A 20,242-nucleotide genomic window follows, 5' to 3' on the forward strand; every position below is an offset into this window, starting at 1 on the left:
GTCCCTGAGAACATCCAGATATTGTCTCACTAAACAAAGTCTTTACATCAGCTAGTTTAAATATATTAAGAAAATTAAAGGAAACCATTTCTCATCAAATAAAGAACAATGTCTCACCAAATAGAGAATATCAATAACAAGATAGATTTCTAAGACTAAATTGAAATTCTAGATTTGAAAAGTATAACTGGAATGAGAAGTCACTAGAGGGATTCAACATCTGATTTGAGCAGAAGAAAAAAGTCAGCAAACTTGAACACAGATCTCATGAAATTACCCAGTGTGAGGAGCAGAAAGAACAAAGAATGGAGAAAATGAATAGAGCCTTAAATGCCTGTGGGGCAACATATACACAAGGGGAATTTATAGGGAGAGGGGAAAAGAAAGGGGCACAAAGAATATTTAAGAAAGAATGGTCAAAAATCTCCAAAATTAATATTCAAGAACCTCAACAAACTCCAAGCAAGACAAACTAGGGAGAGCCACACTGAGACAGATTTTACTAAAACTCAACAGCCAAAACCAACGAGAATCTTTTTTTTAAAGATTTTATCTATTCATATGAGCGAGAGAGAGTGGGGTGAAGGGCAGAGGAAGAAGCAGACTCCCCGCCAAGCAGGGAGCCGGATGGGGGACTCAATCCCAGGACCCTAGGATCATGACCCAAGCCAAAGGCAGGCACCCAACTGACTGAGCCACCCAGGCGCCCCAACAAGAATCTTAAAACCATAAAGAGAGAAGTAACTCATCATGTAAGAGGCCTCCTCCTAAGAGTGACAGCTGATTTCCCTTCAGAAACCATAGAGGTCAGAAGTTAGTAGGTGATGTGTTTAAATTGCTCAGTGAAAAAAACTATCAACTGAGAACTTTATATCTGGCAAAAGCATCCCTAAAAATGAAGAGGAAAGTAATACATTCCCATTCAAACAAATACTGAGGATTTTGTCACTATTATAACTGTCCTACAAGAAATTCTAAATAGGCATTTCAGGCTTAGATGAAAAAACACTGACAGTAACTTAAAATCATGTGAAAAAATAAAGAACAATAGTAAATGTAGTTACACAGGTAAATGTAAAAGCCAGTATTACAGCATTTATAAGTTTTTAACTCTTCGTTTTTTTCCTATATGGCTTAAAATACAAATGCATAAATAATAATTACAAAACCATAAAGTTAATGGATTGAAGCTAGTGTATAAAGACATAAATTGTGACAATAACAACATAAAGCTGTGCTTTGTGTGGGGGCACAGAGCTGTAAAGGAGCAGTTTTTTATTTAAACTAAAATGGTATAATTTTAAACTTGAATATTATAAAGTTAAGATATTAATTGGGATAACCACTAAGGATATCCACTAAGAAAAAACTAGATAGATGATAGATAGATAGATACATAGATAGATAGATAGATAGATAGATAGATAGATAGATAGATGATAGGTAGATAGCTAGAGTAGATGTTATATGTATATATAATATATATAAAGTTATATTAAATACAACACACACACACTCAGTAAATGAAACACCAGAAAAAAATCAATTAAACATAAAAAAGACAGTAACGGAGAGAATAAAGAACAAAAAAGATACGACATATTAAAAAAACAAAGAGCAAAATAGCAGAAGTAATACGAAATACTTCCTTGTAAGTATTACTTTAACTGTAAATAGATTCAATTCTCCACTTAAAAGGTAGCGATTGGCAAAATAGATTTTTTGGGGGGAATGCAAGCTGGTACAGCCACTCTGGAAAACAGTATGGAGATATTAAAATAGATATTAAAAATATCTATCTAAAAATATCAAGATATTAAAAATAGAGCTACCATATGACCCAGCAATTTCACTACTAGGTATTTACCCCAAAGATAAAGATGTAGTGAAAAGAAGGGGCACATGCACCCCAATGTTCATAGCAGCAATGGCCACAATAGCCAAACTGTGGAAGGAGCCCAGATGCCCTTCAACAGATGAATGGATAAAGAAGATGTGGTCCATATATACAAGGGAATATTATATTCATCCACCATTTACATTGACATGGATGGAACTTGAGGGGATTATGCTAAGTGAAGTAAGTCAAGCAGAGAAAGACAATTATCACATGGTTTCACTCATATGTGGAATATAAGAAATAGCATGGAGGACCACAGGGGAAGGGAGGGAAAACTGAATGGGAAGAAATCAGAGAGGGAGATGAACCATGAGAGACTAGGGACCCTGAGAAACAAACTGAGGGCTTCAGAGGGGAGGCGAGAGGGGGATGGGGTAACAGGGTGATAGGTATTAAGGAGGGCATGTGTTGTGATGAGCACTGGGTGTTATACTCAACTAATGAATCATTGGACACTACATCAAAAACTAATGATGTACTAATACAATGGCTAACTGAACATAATTAAAAAAAATGCATGCTGTATACAAGAAACTCACTTTAGATCCAAAGACACAAATAGGCTTAAAGTGAAAAGATGCTCCTTACAAATAGCAACCAGAAGAGACCTAAGGTATTTATACTAATGTCAGGCAGAAGAGACTTTAAGGTAAAAACCACACAAAACATTATATATTGGTTGATAAATGAATTGATTAAGGACATAATAAGTTGATAAAAGGGTCAATTCATCAAGAAGATCTCACAAACACAAGCACAACTTACAGGAGAGACCAAACGGTATGAAGTGAAAACTAACAGATTAAAGAAACAGATAGCTGTGCAATAATAGTTGGAAACTTCAATGCCCGGCTTTCAGTAATGGACAAACAGACAGGAGCTCAGTAAGGGAAGAGCAGTGTATACCAGGTAGACCCAGCTGACTCCACAGAACTCTCCACCCCACCACAGCAGGAGACAACATTACTCAAGCACACACAAAATGTTCTCTAGCACAGACCATGGGTTAGGCCAGAAAATGAGTCTCAATAAATGTAAAGAGATTGAAATAATACAGGATATATTTTCCAACCACAGTGGAGTGAAGCTAGAAATAACTAATAGAAGGAAACCTGGAAAATCCACAAGTCTGTCAAAATTAAACAATGCATTCTGAAAGAAGAATTATAAGGAGAATTAGAAAATATTTTGAGATAGATGGAAATGAAACCACAACACACCAAGACTAATAAGATGCACTGAAAGCAGTGCTCAGAGGAAAATTCAGAGCTATAAATTATAGGCCTATGTCAAAAAAGATGAGCACAAATCAATAACCTAACTTCACACCTTAAGAAACTAAAAAAAGAAGAGTAAGTGGAACCCAAAGTTAGAAGAAGGAAATAAAGTCTATAGCTAAGATGAATGAAACAGAGAATTAAAAAGCAATAGAAAGAATGAAAAGATCAACAAAATTGACAAACCATTAGCTAGACTGACCAAGAAAGTTAGAGGACTCCAATTATAACAACAGAAACAAATGTGGGGACATCAGTACAGACCTTACAGAAATACAAAGCATGGTAAGAGAACACCATCAACAAGCAAATGCCAAAAAATTGGACAACCCAGATGAAATGGACAAATTCATAGAAACACACAAGCTACCAAAACTGACCCCAGAAGAAATAGAAAACCTGAATAGACCTACAACAAGTAAAGAGATTAAATCAGCAATGAAAAACAAAATAAGAGGCATCCAGACTGGAAATAATGAAGTAAAACTATCTGTACATACAGGTGACACCATTTTGTATCTAAAAAAAAAATCCTTAGGAATCCACAAAAGAATTAATAGGTGAATAAACCAGTTCAGCAGGGTCGTAGGATACAACACCAAGATTCAAAAGTTATTTCTATTTCTGTATATTAGTGATGAACCATCCAAAAATAAAATTTAAAAAACAATTCCATTTAAAGAAGCATCAAGAAGAATAAAATACTTAGCAACAAACTCAACAAGTCTTCTACACTAAAAACTATAAGCTGTTGAAAAAATTTAAAGACCTACATAAACAGAGAGACAGCCTGTATTTATAGATTGAAAGACTAATATTGTTAAGATAGCAATACTCAAATTGATCTACACATTCAGTACAATCTCAATCAAAATGTCAGTTTCCCTTTTTGCAAAATCTGAAAAGCTGATCCTAAAAATCATGTGGAAGTGCAAGGGACCTCAAATACCAAAAACAATCTTAAAATAAAGAGAACAAAGTTCAAGGACTCACACTTCCCAATTTCAAAACTCACCACAAAGCTATAGTGATCTAGACTGTGGTACTGACATAGGAGAGACAGACATATATATCAATGAACAGGATTGAGAATCCAGAACTAAATCCTGACATTGATGGTCAACTGATTTTTCACAAGCATGCCAAGAAAATTTAACAGGGGAAAAAAGCCTGTTCAACAATGCTGAAATAACTGGATTTCCACATGCAGAGGATAAAGGTGGATCTCCATGTCAACCATATAGAAAAATTAACTCAAAATGGATCCAAGACCTAAATGTAAGAGCACAAACTAGACAACTCTTAGAAGAAAACAGGTGTCAAATGGTGTGACCTTGGATCAGGCACTGGTTTCTTAGATAGGACACCAAACATACAAGCAAAGAGGGTACATGGGACTTCGTCACAATTTAAAAATTTTTGTGCATCAAAGGACACTATCAACAAAATGAATGGGAGAAAATATTTGCAAATCTTTATCTGATAAGGATCTAGTATCTGGAATATGTAAAGAATTCTTACAACTCAATAATAAAAAGATAACACAATTTAAAAATCAGGCAGAGGACCTGAATAGATGTTTCCCCAAAGAAGACATCCAGATGGCCAACATGTACATGAAAAGATGCTCAACATCACTCATCACCAGGGAAATGCAAATCAAGACCACAATGAGATACCACCTCATGCTCACTAGTGTGGCTAGAAGCAAAAAATAAATGAAATGAAAATAATGAGTGTTGGTAAGGATGTAGGGAAAATGGGTTCTTGCACACTATTGGTGGGAGTGTAAAAGGGGGCAGCCACTCTGGGAAATGGTTCTCCAGGGAGTGAAGCATAAAATTACCATATGACCAAGCAATCCCAAGAGAATTGAAAGTTATTTGTTCAGCCATATAAGAATGTCCTAGCAGCACTGTTCCCAACAGCCAACACTGAGATCAACCACAACGTCCATTAGCTGATGAAAAGGTAGACAAAGCGTGGGACACAATCCACATGGTGGAATGTCACTGTGCCGAACGTAAGAAGGAGGCTCTGTACTCTGCACGCAGTAAAACACGGATGGACCCTGGAAACACGATGCTCAGTGCAAAGAGCCAGAACCGAAAGGCTACATGCTATGTGATTCCACTTAAATAAAATGTCCACGATAGGCAAATCCAGAGGCAGAAAGTGGATTCGTGGTTGCCAGGGGCTGGGGGAAGGCAAACACACAGTGATTGCAGGTTTGGCGTTTCATAGGGCCGTGAAAATGTTCTAGAACTAGGTGGTACTGTGGTCACACAACCTTGTGAATGTACTAAAAACCACAAAATTGTACACTGTAAAAGGGTGGATTTGTGGCATTTTACTCAATTAATCTGGCACTGGTTTGTGCTCAGCCTCCTGCCCTGAGCCAGCCACTGCCATCCAGAACTTTCCGGACACCCCCAATGTATGCACACTCCCTGAGTGCCACCCATCTGACACACTTGGGCTCATCTTCCAGGACCCTCCTGCCTGGCAAGCCCAGGTCTCCTCTCTTGCCTACCTTGCCCCCAGAACTCTGGTCCCGAGGCCAGAATTCACAGTGTCTGGATGGGAGGTGGCCCAGCCCATGCTGCCCCCAGAGGGCCAGGGATGGTCTTACTTGCAGAGTCTCTCAGCAAAGCCCTAGAAGCTCTATTACTACTTCACAGATGGGGAAACTGAGTCACAAGGAGCAACTGCATGAGGTCCCAGGGTGGCAGGATCAAATGGCCACAAGCAGGGGGCTTAGGACAGCAGGCTTTGTCCTCTCCCGGGTCTGGAGGCCAGGAGTCTGTGGTCAAGGTGTCGCAGGGTCGTGCTCCCTCTGAAGGCTCCAGGAGGGTCCCTCCTGCCTCTCCCAGCTGGAGCTGGTTGCCCAGGCATTCTGGGCTCATGGCCACATCTCCCCAATCTCTGCCTCTGCCACTGCGTGGCCGTCTCAAATCCCCCTCTCCCTTCTCTCCTATAGACACCTGTCATGGGACTCAGGGCCCACCCTGAGCCAGGATGCTCTCACCTCGACATCCCCACTTGATCACCTCTACAATCAGGATGCTCTCACCTCGACATCCCCACTTGATCACCTCTACAATCAGGATGCTCTCACCTCAACATCCCCACTTGATCACCTCTACAGTCAGGATGCTCTCACCTCAATCACCTTGATCACCTCTACAATCAGGATGCTCTCACCTCGACATCCCCACCTTGATCACCTCTACAATCAGGATGCTCTCACCTCGACATCCCCACCTTGATCACCTCTACAATCAGGATGCTCTCACCTTGACATCCCCACCTTGATCACCTCTACAATCAGGATGCTCTCACCTCGACATCCCCACCTTGATCACCTCTACAAAGACCCCATTTCCACACATGGCCACATTCTGTGGTCCAGGCAGACATGAGATGCAACACCGAGAAGTTGCCCAAGGTCACCCAGCAGGGGTGAGATCTGACCTTGTCCACACTCTGACCCCAGCACTGCCTGCCTTGAAGGGGGTGTCCAGACTTAGGGTGCAGCCACCCCATGTGGGCACGGAGTGGTCCCAGGACACACACAGGCTCCTCAGCAGACCCAGGCCAGCCACTCAACCACAGGCCCACCTCCTGCACCCTCGACATCCCACTGCCCAGACAGTAAAGCCAGGGACTCATTTCTCCAGGCTGTCTGCAGTGGGGTGTGGCCATCAGAGCTGTTTTAAGCCACTGAGTTTGCGATAATTTGTTGCACAACAATAAAAAATGAACCAAAAACACCCCCTGCATGTTCTTCCCACCTTGAATATGATGGCTAGAGCTGTGGAAGCCATCTTGTGACCATGAGGCAATGAGCATTAGGAAGACCCTTATCTCATGCTCAGGGTGGCAGAGAACTAGAGCCAGACAGACACTGTGTCCCTGCGGTGTCCCTGTGGGAGACTGTTACAAATGGTCCCTGATGAGCCAAGCCTCCCTGTATCCACACCCTCAGCAGTGGGGTCTGCTTCTCCCCCACCTGGAAGCCAGGATTTGCACAGTGGAACGTGATGGAGGTCACACTCTGAGCACAGACCAAACCAGCCCTGTAGCACCTGCTGTTCCCTGAGGGGAACACAGCCACCATGTGAGGGAGCCCAGGCTGCCCACAGGGAAACATGGACCCTGGGGCGGAGATGCCATGAGGAGAGAATGGGGTCCCAGACACAGGAGTGAGACCAGCCAACATCACAAGGAGACAGAGGTTTGTCATCTGGCCAGACCCATGCATTGAAGCCACCCTACCGGGACATCGGATGCACGGACGAGGCCAGGCTGGATCCTCTTGTCCCAGCCCACACCTCACGGAGCAGAAATGGGCGGCCTCACTGAGCCCTGCCCAAAACCCCGACCACAGAGCCAACTGTTTCCGAGGTTTGGGGGTATTTGTTACTTGGCCCTAGACAACTGACTGATACGAGCCTGACCCAGCCCCCTCCAAAACACCTCCTCCAGGCCTGCTCCTGGGATGTGGACACGTCGGCTTTGTCAACTGACCTGTGACATGCACCAGACCCAACCTATACCTTTGTCTGCCTGGGCCTCAGAGGGATGCAAGACCATGCATGCCCAGTGGGCCAATCAGACGGCACACCAACCTGTGGCCATCGCCCTCTGACCCATCACCCCCAGCTCAGCTACGCCAGGACACCCAGGTGAGCCCACATCAGCTCACATGGAATGGCCATCACTTTTGTCTGGACTGGAAACCAGGCACAACCCTCCCAGACAAGGCTAATTCACATTCCCATCACTGACCTGCCACGTCCAGGTGGAAGGACACCTTCTGGCCCCCGGCCTCACAGCTGTACTCCCCAGTGTCCGCCTTGCCCACCTGCTGCACCACCAGCCGCCTGCTGCAGCCCTTGGCCTCCACGTGCACTTTGGAGCTCGCACTCAGCTTCTTCCCATCCTTGTACCACATCACCTCTGTCTGGGCCTGGGCCACCTCACAGCTCAGGGTGGCGCTGGCCCCCGCCTTGGCCTGCACCTCCCTGCGTGCTGGCTGCTGCTTGGCAAACACCACAGAGGGCTCTGGGGACAGAGAGGGATGTATGGTCAGAAGCCCCACTGCAGTGAGGGCCCCCAACTCCTGGAGCCAGGGCACAGCATGCTCTAGACTCCAGGCAACCCTGGGAATCATTCACGGTCAGGTGCTGCTGGTAGGACCCTCCTCGGGCACAGGGGGACCTGACGCGTGACCCCTCCTAGGCATGGCGGGGAGCAGCTTCTGAGCACGATGGATAGCCAGGCCAGTGCCTGGGGACAGACAGAGGGAGGCCTGGGGGGCAGTGGCCAAGACCCTACTAAGGGCTGGGACTCAGACAAAGCTGGACTCAGAATCTGCCAAGAGGCCCCTAGAGATTCTAGAAAGAGCCAGAGTCTTAGGCATCAAGATCCCAATCTAAGCTGCTGAGAATGCTTCCAGAACCTTTTGGGTCTTGTCTACCTCACTTCTTCATCTTCAAAGGAGAAAGGGGGCTTCAAATTTCCCTCTTATCTTTTCTTTCCCACACCCACGTCTTTTCTCATCTAAATGTTAATTCTGTGGGAAGTTTCTTTTCCCAAATCCAGAAGCGACTGCCCCTCCCAGGCATTCTTGGAAGGAAGGAAGGGCCGGACAGCCTGGCCTCACAGGTCCTCGATGCAGCCGGACCTGCTCCCCACCCACCAAGCCCTGGAGGCTGCAGCTCACCGGAGACACACAGCTGGAAGTCCACGGAGTCCTCACCCACGTGGCATGAGTAGGTACCCTCATCCTGCCTGGTGACCGAGGCTGCCACCAGCCGGTGCCGCGTGCCCACGTCCTCCTGCGAGAAGCGCTGGCTGGAGCGACTGAGCTCCGTGCCGTCCTTGTACCAGCGCACGCGCACGTGGGCCTCAGAGGTCTCACATTCGAAGTGGGCTGGGCCTCCAGCCACGGCATCCACACAGCCACCAGCTGTGTCCTTGTGCAGAAAGGGAGTGAGCCCTGCAAGGGCACATGGGCAGTCAGGCGAGCAGCAGAGCCCCGGCCACACACACACCCACGCGGAGAGCAGACGGAGACGCCTGGGGCCTGGGGGCCTCACCCAGACCAGGGTCCCCTTTGGAGGCAGGTGTGGGTCGGGGCCTGGGGGCCTCACCCAGACCAGGGTCCCCTCCAGAGGCAGGTGTGGGACATCGTGCGTGAGCCTGGCCTCAGGGGGCGCCACCTGCTGTGAGGAAGCCCCTCCCCCTACTGAGCAGAGCCTCCCCTCCCCATCCTCACCCGCCCCACCCCCACCCCGCTACAGGGACGGTGAGCAGTGGCTCCCAGCGCCCAGACCCCTGGAGCCCGCCCTGAGCTGGGGAACAGAGGGTGCGGCCGTGACCATGGTGGACGTGGACACACACACAGCAGGATCACCTTGCACCAGGAGCTGGTAGGCGACGCAGCCCCCACGGCTGACACACTCGTAGAGGCCAGCGTCATCTCGCACCACGTCCCGCACCAGCAGTGCCCACTGCCCGGCCGTCGCCTGCACCTCGTATTTGGGGCCTGGTGGCAGCGCGTGGCCGTCCTTCAGCCACGTCACTGCCGCAGCCTGGTCTGACAGCTCGGCCAGGAGCTGCGCCTCCTCATGCAGCCGGGCCAGCACTTCCCTCACAGCTGCCACTGGACGCTTGGTGGTCAGTCCTGGGGCCGTGCGAGGTCACAGACAGGTGGACAGAAGGTGGGTGGACAGAGAGGGGGAGTGGACAGTGGGGGACGGGACAGAGGGAAGAATGGACAGGGGGTGGACAGAGAGGGGGAGTGGACAGTGAAGGAGGGGAAAGAAGAGGCATGGACGAGACAGGTGGACAGAAGGTGCGTGGACAGAGACAGGGAGTGGACAGTGGGGGACGGGACAGAGGGAAGAATGGACAGGGGATGGACAGAGAGGGAGTGGACAGTGGAGGAGGGGAAAGAAGACACATGGACGAGACAGGTGGACAGAGGTACGTGGACAGAGGGGGAGTGGACAGTGGAGGACGGGACAGAGGGAAGAATGGACGGGGGATGGACAGAGGGGCAGTGGACAGTGGAGGAGGGGAAAGAAGAGGCATGGATGAGACAGGTGGACAGAAGGTGTGTGGACAGAGAGGGGAAGTGGACAGTGGAGGAGCAGAAAGAAGAGGCATGGACAAGACAGGTGGACAGAAGGTGCGTGGGCAGAGAGGGGGAGTGGACAGTGGGGGACGGGACAGAGGGAAGAATGGACGGGGTGGACAGAGAGGAGGAGTGGACAGTGGAGGTGAGAAAAGAAGAGGCATGGACGAGACAAGTGCACAAAAGGTGCGTGGACAGAGAGGGGGAGTGGACAGTGGAGGAGGCGAAAGAAGAGGCATGGACGGAGGAGAAGGGGACAGGGGGAGGGAACATTGGGGTATGGGCAGAGGACATGGACGGGGGAGGGGACACAGAGGGAGTGAAGAGAGAAGAGTGGACAGAGGTGCACAGAGAGGATGGACAGGGAGGGGAGGGGACAATGGAGAGTGGACAGAGTGGGGAGAGTCAGGTATGTGGGAACAGGGAGAGGCAGGAAAGGAAGAGACAAGATTACAGGGTGACAGAAGGAATCGGCAGAGAGGAAGGGAAGTTTGGGGATGGAGGGGAGCAGGCAGATAGAAGAGTGAGGCTCTGAAGCCCCTCCTCCACTCGCACACTGTGGCCAAGGCCACTGCCAGCCCTGGGCAAGCTGCCTCACACCGCCCTCCCCTGCCCAGCCCTGCCTAATCCAGGAGACCGCCCAGGAGCCCACCTGCCCCAGGACAAGCAGCAGCTCTGGGAGCCCCCACCCACCCCTGGGGCAGACGCCTGGGGGTCACAGCTGGGGTCCTCCTACCTCGGACCTCCATGCGGATACTGCTCTCGATGCCGTTGGCCACGAACTTGAGCTCTGCGCCGTGCAGGCTGGCGGACACGGAGCGGATGGTGAGGGCGTGCCGTGTGCCCTCGTGACGGATCACGTACACGCCGCTGGCCTTCAGGGCCCGCCCGTCCAGGAACCACTCGCCCGCCGAGGCCAGAGTGAGGTCCACGGAGAAGGTCACCTCGCCACCCTCCACGGCCTCCACTGCCTTCAGAGGCGTCCTCAGGGCCAGCTGGGGGGCTGCAGGGTGAGGGCTTCAGAAGGGGCCAGGCTCCACCCTCCTCCCCTCCTCCTCCTGAGCCTGGGCCCAAGCGCCCCTTCCCCAGGAAGCCCACGGTGCAGGCACACTTACCCAGGTGGACAGTCCCTGGGAACTCCAGGTAGGGACTGTGGCCAAAGCTGTTCACAGCTGACACCCGGAACTGGAAGTCCCCCTCCTCAGACACGCCGGCCACGGTCAGCTCACGCACATCCACCCACTTGGCCTCATGGCACCGGCTCCAGGTGTAGGCGCCAAGACGCTTCTTTTCCACCAGATAACCATCGATGGGGACAGGGCGGTCCCCGTGGGGTGGTGGGGACCAGCCAAGGGTCACGGAGCACTCTGTCCTGGCCTTTACCTCAGGGGCCTCAGGGGCGTGCAGGGGCGGCTTCCTAGGGGCTGGGTAGAGCACAGCCCCACGATGTCACTGACTGGGAGCTCCCTCCCCAAGCCCTGGGTCCAAGGTCAAGCCCCCTCCTGGGGGCGTGCTTTCACCGTCTGCACTGTCCATGGCCCGAGGGGACTGCTGGGCCAAGGGATGCTGCAGGCCCATAACCCCTGGCCCCAGCCTTGTGGCCACTTCTCTGGTTGCAGTGGAAAGAGTGCTCTGGCTTTGGGGACACACAGTCCAGGGCCACCACAAGCTGTCCAGGGGGTTTGGGGACAAACCCCTTCTGTGTATCCAGGTCTTGGGCCAGGCAGTGACCAAAGCAGGGTGCGGGGACCCTTCTGAGGGTACTGACCCCAACAAAGGGCTGACCCAGCGGGGGCGGTGGGGAGGGACCTACTCCCAAGCTACAAATGTGATACCAAAGGCCACAGAAAGAGGCTATGCTCACGCACAATGTCCCACACCTGTCTCACCCACATGTGTGCCCTGGAACAATGTGTACCTTCTACTTTGGTTTGCAGAGTGGGGGTCACCAGAACTCCTACTCTGCAGTCACCTGGGGTGACCACAGTGAAGGAGGGCAGCAAACAAACCAGTGGTCCGAGGAAACTAGAGCTATGACCCATTGGTCCAGCCCCCGAAGCCCTCCCTGCAGCAAACGGGACTGCACAGCGGGGCCCAGTGGACAAAGGAAGGGGAGAGGGCCCTGTCTGTCCAAGGGGACCCCCCGGGCCCTTACCAGACACAAAGAACTGCGTGGATGTCCGGCAGTCCCCAGCCGTGAAGGTCACCTCGCCCATGTCCTCCAGGCTGCACTTGGAGATGGTCAGCGTGTGGCACGTGCCTTCCGTGGTGATGGCCACGCGGCCCCCAGCCACCACCTCCTCCTGGTTCCTCAGCCAGTGGACGGAGTCCTCCGGCCTGGCCAGCTCCACACAGAACATGGCCGTGTCCCCCACTCGCACCACGGTCTTCCTCGGGAGCTTCCGGATGAGGTTGCCTGTGGTGGACAGGGCCGGGGGACTGGTCAGACGGGGGGCGGCGAGGGGGGCCTGCCCACCCGTCCTCCTCCGAGCCCACCTTCCGCCCTGCCCCGCCCCCCGCCCCTGCTCGCCCCTCCTCCGAGCCCACCTTCCGCCCCCTGCACGGCCCCCGCATGGCCCCTGCCCCGCCGCTCTTCCGCGCTCCTCTCCAGCCAGTCCTGCCCCTTCCCTCCCCTTCCCCACCCCAGCCCCGCGCGACCCCCGCCCACCTTGCACCGCGAGCTCCGCCACCGTGCGGCTGCCCTCCGCAGTCTCGCAGATGTAGACAGCGTCGTCGTCGGCCGAGACGTTGCGCACGGTCAGCCGGCGCTCGGTGCCCGCCTCCTCGATGCCGTACTTGGCGCTGGCCCACAGCCGCGTCTCCTCCTTGTACCACGCGGCCTCGGTGGTCGGCAGCTCCACCTCGCACTGGAACGTGGCCGACTCCCTCTCCTGCACCTCCAGGTCCTGCAGCCGCTTCCTGAAGGGCACCGCGGGCTCTGCGGGGAGAGGGCGCGTGAGCCGGGCTGGGGCGGCGGGCCTGAGGCCGGTGGGCCGGGGAGAGGAGCCGGAGGAGATGGAGGGGGGTGGGGCGGCGGAGAGTGGGGTCAGGGCAGGAAGTAGGGCAGGTCAAGGGGCTCCATTAGTTGGAGTACGGGGCTGGAGTGGGGGCAGGGGACCAGGGCAGGGGGTGGGTGGGAAGGCAGAGGTGCAGCAGGAATGAGTCCAGGGAGGTAGGGGGATGGAAGGGGGGCAGGGGAGAGGGCACAGAACGTAAAGAGCCCCCTCCCCTTAAATAGAAGATGTCTGGAAACGAGGCACGTAAAGCCCCAAAACAGCCCAGTGAGGCTGCTCCCGGGCCGCAAAATCCGCAGGGCTCACGCTCACAGCCATGCCAGCAGCGAGGCAGCGGGACCAGGGCTGGCCGCCGCGCAACCCCCTGAGCGCCGGCCGTCGGCCAAGCCCTGCTGCCCTGCGCACTTTTCCCTGTGCAGCTTCTGCAGGGCGCCCCGAGGAACCGGGCCATTTATCCTCTGGGGCGATGGTACTGTGGCGCGCACGGAAGGTTGGAGCGCCCTGAGGCCCTCCAGCGGGACAGAAGTGGAGGTGGGTCTCTGGTCTTAGGAGCCTCGCCAACACAACCTCATATGTTGCCCACGCTTTCCCCCAGAACCCTGGGGGAGGCCCAGACCCCTACAGGGGTCCTCAACAGGAGCCTCTAAACTGCCCAGAAGCGCCTTCCGGCTCAACCTGGAGCGGCCCCAGCCCCGGCCCTACCTTTCTCCCCCACTCTGCCAGGGAGACCCCCTTAGCATCCTGTGAGAGAGGTGGAGTGCCAGGGTCACCAGGGCCATCTCCCAGGAGGAGGGGGCGCTGAGGACAGAGCGCTTTGTTATTCACTTATGCGACTCTCACAAACAATGGGACAGGCTGAGGGTCATCCGCTGCCGCCCTCGTTCTGTGGCTCTGGAAACGCGAGAGCCCGCCAAGACCTCTACCTCTGGATTCCGCGACGGATTCCATTCCAGGTGGAAAGGACTGGGGGGAGGGGCTGGGGAGGCGCTTCTCGGCAGCGACCACGCGCAGGGATCGTGCGCCCAGCACCCCGAGCTCACCTCGCACGACGACCTGCACGGAGCTGTAGGTTTGGCCCACCAGGTTGGATGCCGTGCAGGTGTAGAGGCCCCGGTCTGACTGCTTGCAGAAGAGGATCTTGAGCACGAAATTCTCCTGAGCGTCCTCGTACACCAGGTGTCGCCGGCCCTCGACCACCAGCTGCCCGTCCTTCTTCCATACCGTCTCGGGCTTAGGCTCACCCGTCACGTAGCAGCTGAGGCGCGCGTGCTTGCCTTCAGTCACGGTGCAGGTGCGCGTGCCAGAACTGGGTGGCGAGGCCGGGGCGCCCTCAGCGCGCATCGCCTCGCGCCGCCGCTGCAGGTGCTCCAGAAGCGTGGCTGTGGAGGCCCCGGGAGGGCCTGCAGCGTCTGCATCCGCGTCCACGGTGAGCGCGGCGTCGGCGCTGGCGGCGCCCAGCGGGTTCTCGGCGCGCACCGTGTAGGTGCCGCCGTCGCGGGGCCGCGCTGCCTGGATGCGCAGCGCGCTCGCCTCGCCGCTGGCCTCCACGCGCACTCGGGGGGCGTCGGGCGCGCCCAAGCGCCGCCCGTCCTTGGCCCAGCTCACGGCCATGGGCGGCGAGCCGCGCACGCGGCAGCGGAAGGTGGCCTCCGCGCCCTCGCGCACGCGGATGGACGTGGGCCGCAGAAGGAAATGGGGCGCCTGCTCGGCGCAAGCGGCCTCGGCGTCCACCTGCAGGCCGACAGCCGCGAAGGCCTCACCGATGGCGTTGCGCGCGCGGCACACATACTGCCCACTGTCACCCAGTGCCAGGTCCAGGATGGTGAGACGGTACAGGTCGCCGTCCTGGGCCAGGCGGAAGCGAGCGCCCGCCTCCACGGGCTGCTGGTCCTTCTCCCAGCTCACCTGCGGCGTAGGGTTGCCCACGATCTGGCAGCTCAGCGTGGCGTCCTTGCCCACCGACACCACGAAAGCCTTGGGCCGGGTCAGAAATCGGGGTGCCCCGCTGAATGAGTGATCCATGGTGGGGGGTGGGGGCGGCGGGAGGGACCTGCGAGCGGGTTGGGGGAAGGTCAGAGTGGGGATGAGACCCAGGTACTGTTCGAGAGTACACCTGGCCAGTTCCTCCTGCGCCCCACCTGGCCAGTTCCTCCTGAAGAACCCCACCTGGCCAGTTCCTCCTGAAGAACCCAGGCTGACCCAGGATGGACGCGCCCCCCTCCCCCGCCACCGCCTCATCTCCCCCCACCCCCCGCAGGTCCAGAAACTCAGATTTGCCACCTTCTGGGCACTTGGAGTCTGGTGCCACACCCCCCCCCCCAACAACAGGCTTTTCTAACAGGTGGGTGTATCTCCTTCCTGTCCCCCCAGCTCTAGCCCCACACCCCAACTCCAGGTCCAGTTGAGCACCTGTCCCAAAACACCACACAGCAACCTGGCTGGTCCCCCTCTCTGTTCGGCCTCCCTACCTGGGGGCCACGCTGTACCTCTCCACACAGACCTGCCTCTGTATGTATGTTCCCCGCCCCCCCCAGCTGCCTTCGGGTGACCAGTCCCCCTCCCCACACATCGCTGACTCCTGGAGTCTGAAACTCCAATCCGCCCATGTCTCCCCTACTCGAAGAGGAGGCAGCTCTCTGAACCTGGACAGGGCCTGGCCAAGGGAGGTGCTGCTGCTGGCTCGTCCCTCTCTGAGTGCAGTGCCCCGGAGGTCACCGGTTCTCCATCCCAGGAGGCTCCCCTTTGAGCCCCTGCCCCTTCCTCCTCCAGGTGACTCAACCTCCGAAGCCACACTTCTGGCTCTGTGCACCTCAGCTCTCCCCGCCCCCGGCAGCACCCCCGACAAAAGTCCTGTGTACTGGGCCCGTCAGCTCCTCTCCAGGGTTCCCACTCGCCTCAACCCTGATGAGCAGGGAGATTGGACACCCTGCTGCCAGGTGGACTCCTTACAAGCCAGCCCCGAGCCCACTGAGCTGCCCACACCCGCTCGCTGGGAGCACCCGCTCCTCCCTGGGGGACGGCACATAGCCCGCTGTGTGCCCAGGGAGGACAGGCGGAGAGTCCCCTGGGAAGAACCAGGGATGTCGGGCTGAGACTGGCCAGGTCGACTGGCCGGGCCTGGTCACTCTACAGACTTTGTGTCTCCACTGGCTGGGAGGACCCTGTGGGGACAGGTTGGCACCCCTCATACTGAAGGCCCAGGTGACTGGCCTCTGCCTACCCCTTGCAGGCCCTGGCTGGCCTTCAGCACAGGTGGGTAAGGTGAGCATGGGCCTGGCCTACCCCCTCCCTCCGTAAGAACAGCAGACCCCCGGGCTTGGGGCTGGCCCCAAGCGCCTTAACTCCCTCCCCAACCCAGGGCTGGGCTTCCAGCATGGGCTGCCTACTGGGGGACAAGCGGGGTGATGTTCTGGGCCCTCGGGCTCCTGTCCTGTGATTCAGGGCCTAATCTCCCTTAATCCCCCTCGAGGAGGTGAGCCCGCACCAGCCTGCTGACTCACTGTGCAGTCAGCACCTCTGTCCCCTGCCCCCCACCGCCTGGCCAAATTCTGGGGCTGGGAGGCCCCGGGCGGGCGGCCACCCGAGCCCCGCCTCCATGGACGCCCTCCTGGGCCTTCATGTCCCTCTGGGGAAGGGTTACTCTGACTCCAGGTCTCCAGAGGCCCTGAGCTCTGAGCTCCCAGTGCCCCCCTCCTCAATCACAGTTGGTCTGCGGGTACCCCTGAGACAGGACACTGCATCCTCACCCCCACCACTCCAGGTGCACATATGGGAGCAGGGTGCTCCAAGCTCATGAGCAGGCAGGGGCAGAGGGCCACCTCCACAGCTGGTGGTCTCTGGGGGCCAGGAGGACAGGGACTGGAGAGGGAGTTCCCATCGCTGCATGTGCTTAGGGGGAACCAGCCCAGGAGCTTGGCAGGTGACAGGCTGATCCTGGACTGGGAAGGATGGGCAGAGACCCCAAGATCTTCTCGGACCCCCAGGGATGGTCCTGATGCCTGGCGCCCTGGTGAAGGGCCTGGGCTCCCAACCTCGATGCAGCAGACCCATGAGACCTGGGGGCTCCCACACACTCAACCGCCTCTGGGCAGGCATCCCCACTGAGCTGTGGCACCCTAAATGCTGGCCCAAGGACTCCAGAGCCACACTCCTTCAGGCCAAAGGGGGGCACCCTCTGGGGGCCCCCAGAACTCCCACTGGACTTGGACATGCAGAGGTGAGGCCGGAGGCTCAGGAGGGGACACCCGGCCAGGACCTCAGCCCCAGCCTCCCAGGGAAGCCCCTTCCTTCCTCAGAGTGGACTGCTCACTCCGTGGAGGTCCCAACTTGCCACTGGCAGGAGTCTCCCTCCACAAGGAGACCATGACCTCCCCACCCCCACCTGGGGTCATGCCTCTGGAGCCTCGGAGTCCCTAGGGCTGACCCAAGCCCTGCCCACAGCCTCCATCCTTGGATTTCTAGAGCTTGGCCCATTTTGGGTCCTCCTCATGGGGCCAAGTGGGAAGTGGCTTGCAGCCTGACTGAAGAACCTTGGTCCCCTCCTAGGAGCCCCTGCTGCCCCACCTCAACCCTTGCAGAAAAGACTTCCACCGCAGCTCCTGGAGTCTGCGCCTCCCCCTAGACCCCTGGGCTGGCGGCTTCCCGAACTCCCGGGGAAATTCTTTCCTGGAGTCAGGTGTCAGTGCCCCTCTGGCTGTCCCCTCTGCTGAGCCAACAGGCCCAAAATAGCCCCAGCTGTCAGCGGGCATCCATCTCAGCAGAGATGGGGGCAGGGCTGGCCAGACCCCCAGGCCTCACTTAGAGCAAGAGGCCACTAAGGAGGACGTGGATGTGCCCCCGGTCCCTGACCTCCCACCCCGCTGCTCCCCCGCCCCCCGCATGAGGGTCTAGCTCAGGTCACCATGGTGTCAGGGGCTGGATTCCAGAGCCCCAACGCTTGGAGCTACACAGCCTGGCTGGACACCCCTCCCCAGGCCCTCTGCACCCCAGAGCCCTGACCTTCAACCGAACAGCCCTGGAGGAGAGGGGCTTGGCCTGGGATGGCCCCCCACCCTGCCCGCTCCGCCTGCTCACCTGTCTCTAAGGGAGGCTGGGAGCAGCACCCAGGCGTGGGGCGCAGAAGATGGAGCAGGGGCTGCTGGGTCTCACCTCCCGCCACGGGCCCAGGACCGACACAGCTCCCACCCAGCAGCCCACTCTCTGGCCAGTCCTCAGACTGGTCGGGGACGAAAGGACAGGCCGATGCTGTCAGCTGGAGAAGGCTGGGCCCGCCCCCACAGCCGGCCAGCCCAGCCCAGCCCAGCCCAGCCCAGCTCCAAAATAGCCCGGGTGTCACCGCCTGGGATTTGGTTTCACCCCCAGTCCCAGGGAGGCAAAGGGCAGAGGCTCTGGGTGGCCAGCTGTGGGGGTGGGGGGCAGCAATGATGTGGGTGGGGCCGGGACCCCACCTGGTGGGGAACCCTGCTCAGACTAGCATCCTGGAGTACAAGACAGGAAGGAGCCCAGGAGACCCAGGACCACCCAGAGGGTCATCCAAGACCACCTCGAAGGGAGCTGGGGCCACCCAGAAAGGGACCCAGAACCAGACAGAGGAGACCCAGGACTGTCCAGAGGAGAGCCAAAACTTTCCAGAGGGGAGTGGGGGACCTGGGGCCAGCCAGAAAGGGACCCAGAACCACCCAGAGGAGACCCAGGACTGCCCAGAGAAGATCCAGAACTGTCCAGAGGGGAGAGGGGGACCTGGGACCACCCAGAAAGGGATCCAGAACCAGCCAGAGGGACAGAGGGACCCCTTGCCACCAGAAAGGGATCAGAACCACCCAGAGGGACAGGGGGACCTGGGGCCAGCCAGAAAGGGACCCAGAACCAGCCAGAGGGGACCCAGGACTGCCCAGAGGAGATCCAGAACTTTCCAGAGGGGAGTGGGGGACCTGGGACCGCTCAGAAAGGGATCCAGGACCACCCAGAGGGTCATCCAAGACCACCTCGAAGGGACCCTTTGCCACCCAGAAAGGGACACACAACCAGCCAGAGGAGACCCAGGACTGTCCAGAGAAGATCCAGAACTGTCCAGAGGGGAGAGGGGGACCTGGGACCTCCCAGAAAGGGATCCAGAACCACCCAGAGGGACAGAGGGACCCCCTGCCACCCAGAAAGGGAACAGAACCCCCCCCCCAGAAGGACAGGGAGACCCGGGGCCACCCAGAAAGGGACCCAGAACCAGTCAGAGGGGACCCAGGACTGCCCAGAGGAGATCCAGAACTCTCCAGAGGGGAGAGGGGGACCTGGGACCACCCAGAAAGGGATCCAGAACCACCCAGAGGGACAGGGGGACCCGGGCCACCCAGAAAGGGACCCAGAACCAGCCAGAGGGGACCCAGGACTGCCCAGAGGAGATCCAGAACTGTCCGGAGGGGAGAGGGGGACCTGGGACCACCCAGAAACGGATCTAGAACCACCCAGAGGGACCCTTTGCCACCCAGAAAGGGAACAGAACGACCCAGAGGGACAGGGGGACCCAGGCCCATGCAGAAAGGGACCCAGAACCAGCCAGAGGAGACCGAGGACTGTCCAGAAGGGAGAGGGGGACCTGGGACCACCCAGAAAGGGATCCAAAACCAGCCAGAGGGGACCCAGGACTGCTCAGAGGAGATCCAGAACTTTCCAGAGGGGAGAGGGGGACCTGGGACTGCCTAGAAAGGGATCCAGAACCACTCAGAGGGACAGAGGGACCCCTTGCCACCCAGAGAGGGAACAGAATGACCCAGAGGGACAGGGGGACCTGGGGCCACCCAGAAAGGGACCCAGAACCAGCCAGAGGGGATGCGGGACTGCCCAGAGGAGATCCAGAACTCTCCAGAGGGGAGAGGGGGGACCTGGGACCACTCAGAAAGGGATCCAGAACCAC

General features: G+C 56.3%; 1 protein-coding gene across 1 annotated transcript in view; it reads right to left on the reverse strand.

Moving 5' to 3' along the window:
* LOC118554338 (obscurin-like) overlaps nt 1-18,508 on the reverse strand; it is a 130,689-nt gene extending 112,181 nt beyond the window's left edge. Inside the window, exons 1-9 of the mRNA XM_078067712.1 lie at nt 18,409-18,508; nt 14,376-15,385; nt 12,990-13,259; nt 12,477-12,737; nt 11,437-11,745; nt 11,058-11,324; nt 9,599-9,868; nt 8,906-9,181; nt 7,969-8,244 (exon numbers count right to left, since the gene is read on the reverse strand). Coding sequence (XP_077923838.1) covers nt 7,969-8,244; nt 8,906-9,181; nt 9,599-9,868; nt 11,058-11,324; nt 11,437-11,745; nt 12,477-12,737; nt 12,990-13,259; nt 14,376-15,357 — 2,911 coding nt within the window. The 5' untranslated portion in view covers nt 15,358-15,385; nt 18,409-18,508. The remainder of the gene's footprint in view (nt 1-7,968; nt 8,245-8,905; nt 9,182-9,598; nt 9,869-11,057; nt 11,325-11,436; nt 11,746-12,476; nt 12,738-12,989; nt 13,260-14,375; nt 15,386-18,408) is intronic.
* Nucleotides 18,509-20,242: the final 1,734 nt, after the last annotated feature.

This window comes from Halichoerus grypus, chromosome 2 (genome assembly GCF_964656455.1).
Source record: "Halichoerus grypus chromosome 2, mHalGry1.hap1.1, whole genome shotgun sequence".
Lineage (NCBI taxonomy): Eukaryota > Metazoa > Chordata > Mammalia > Carnivora > Phocidae > Halichoerus > Halichoerus grypus.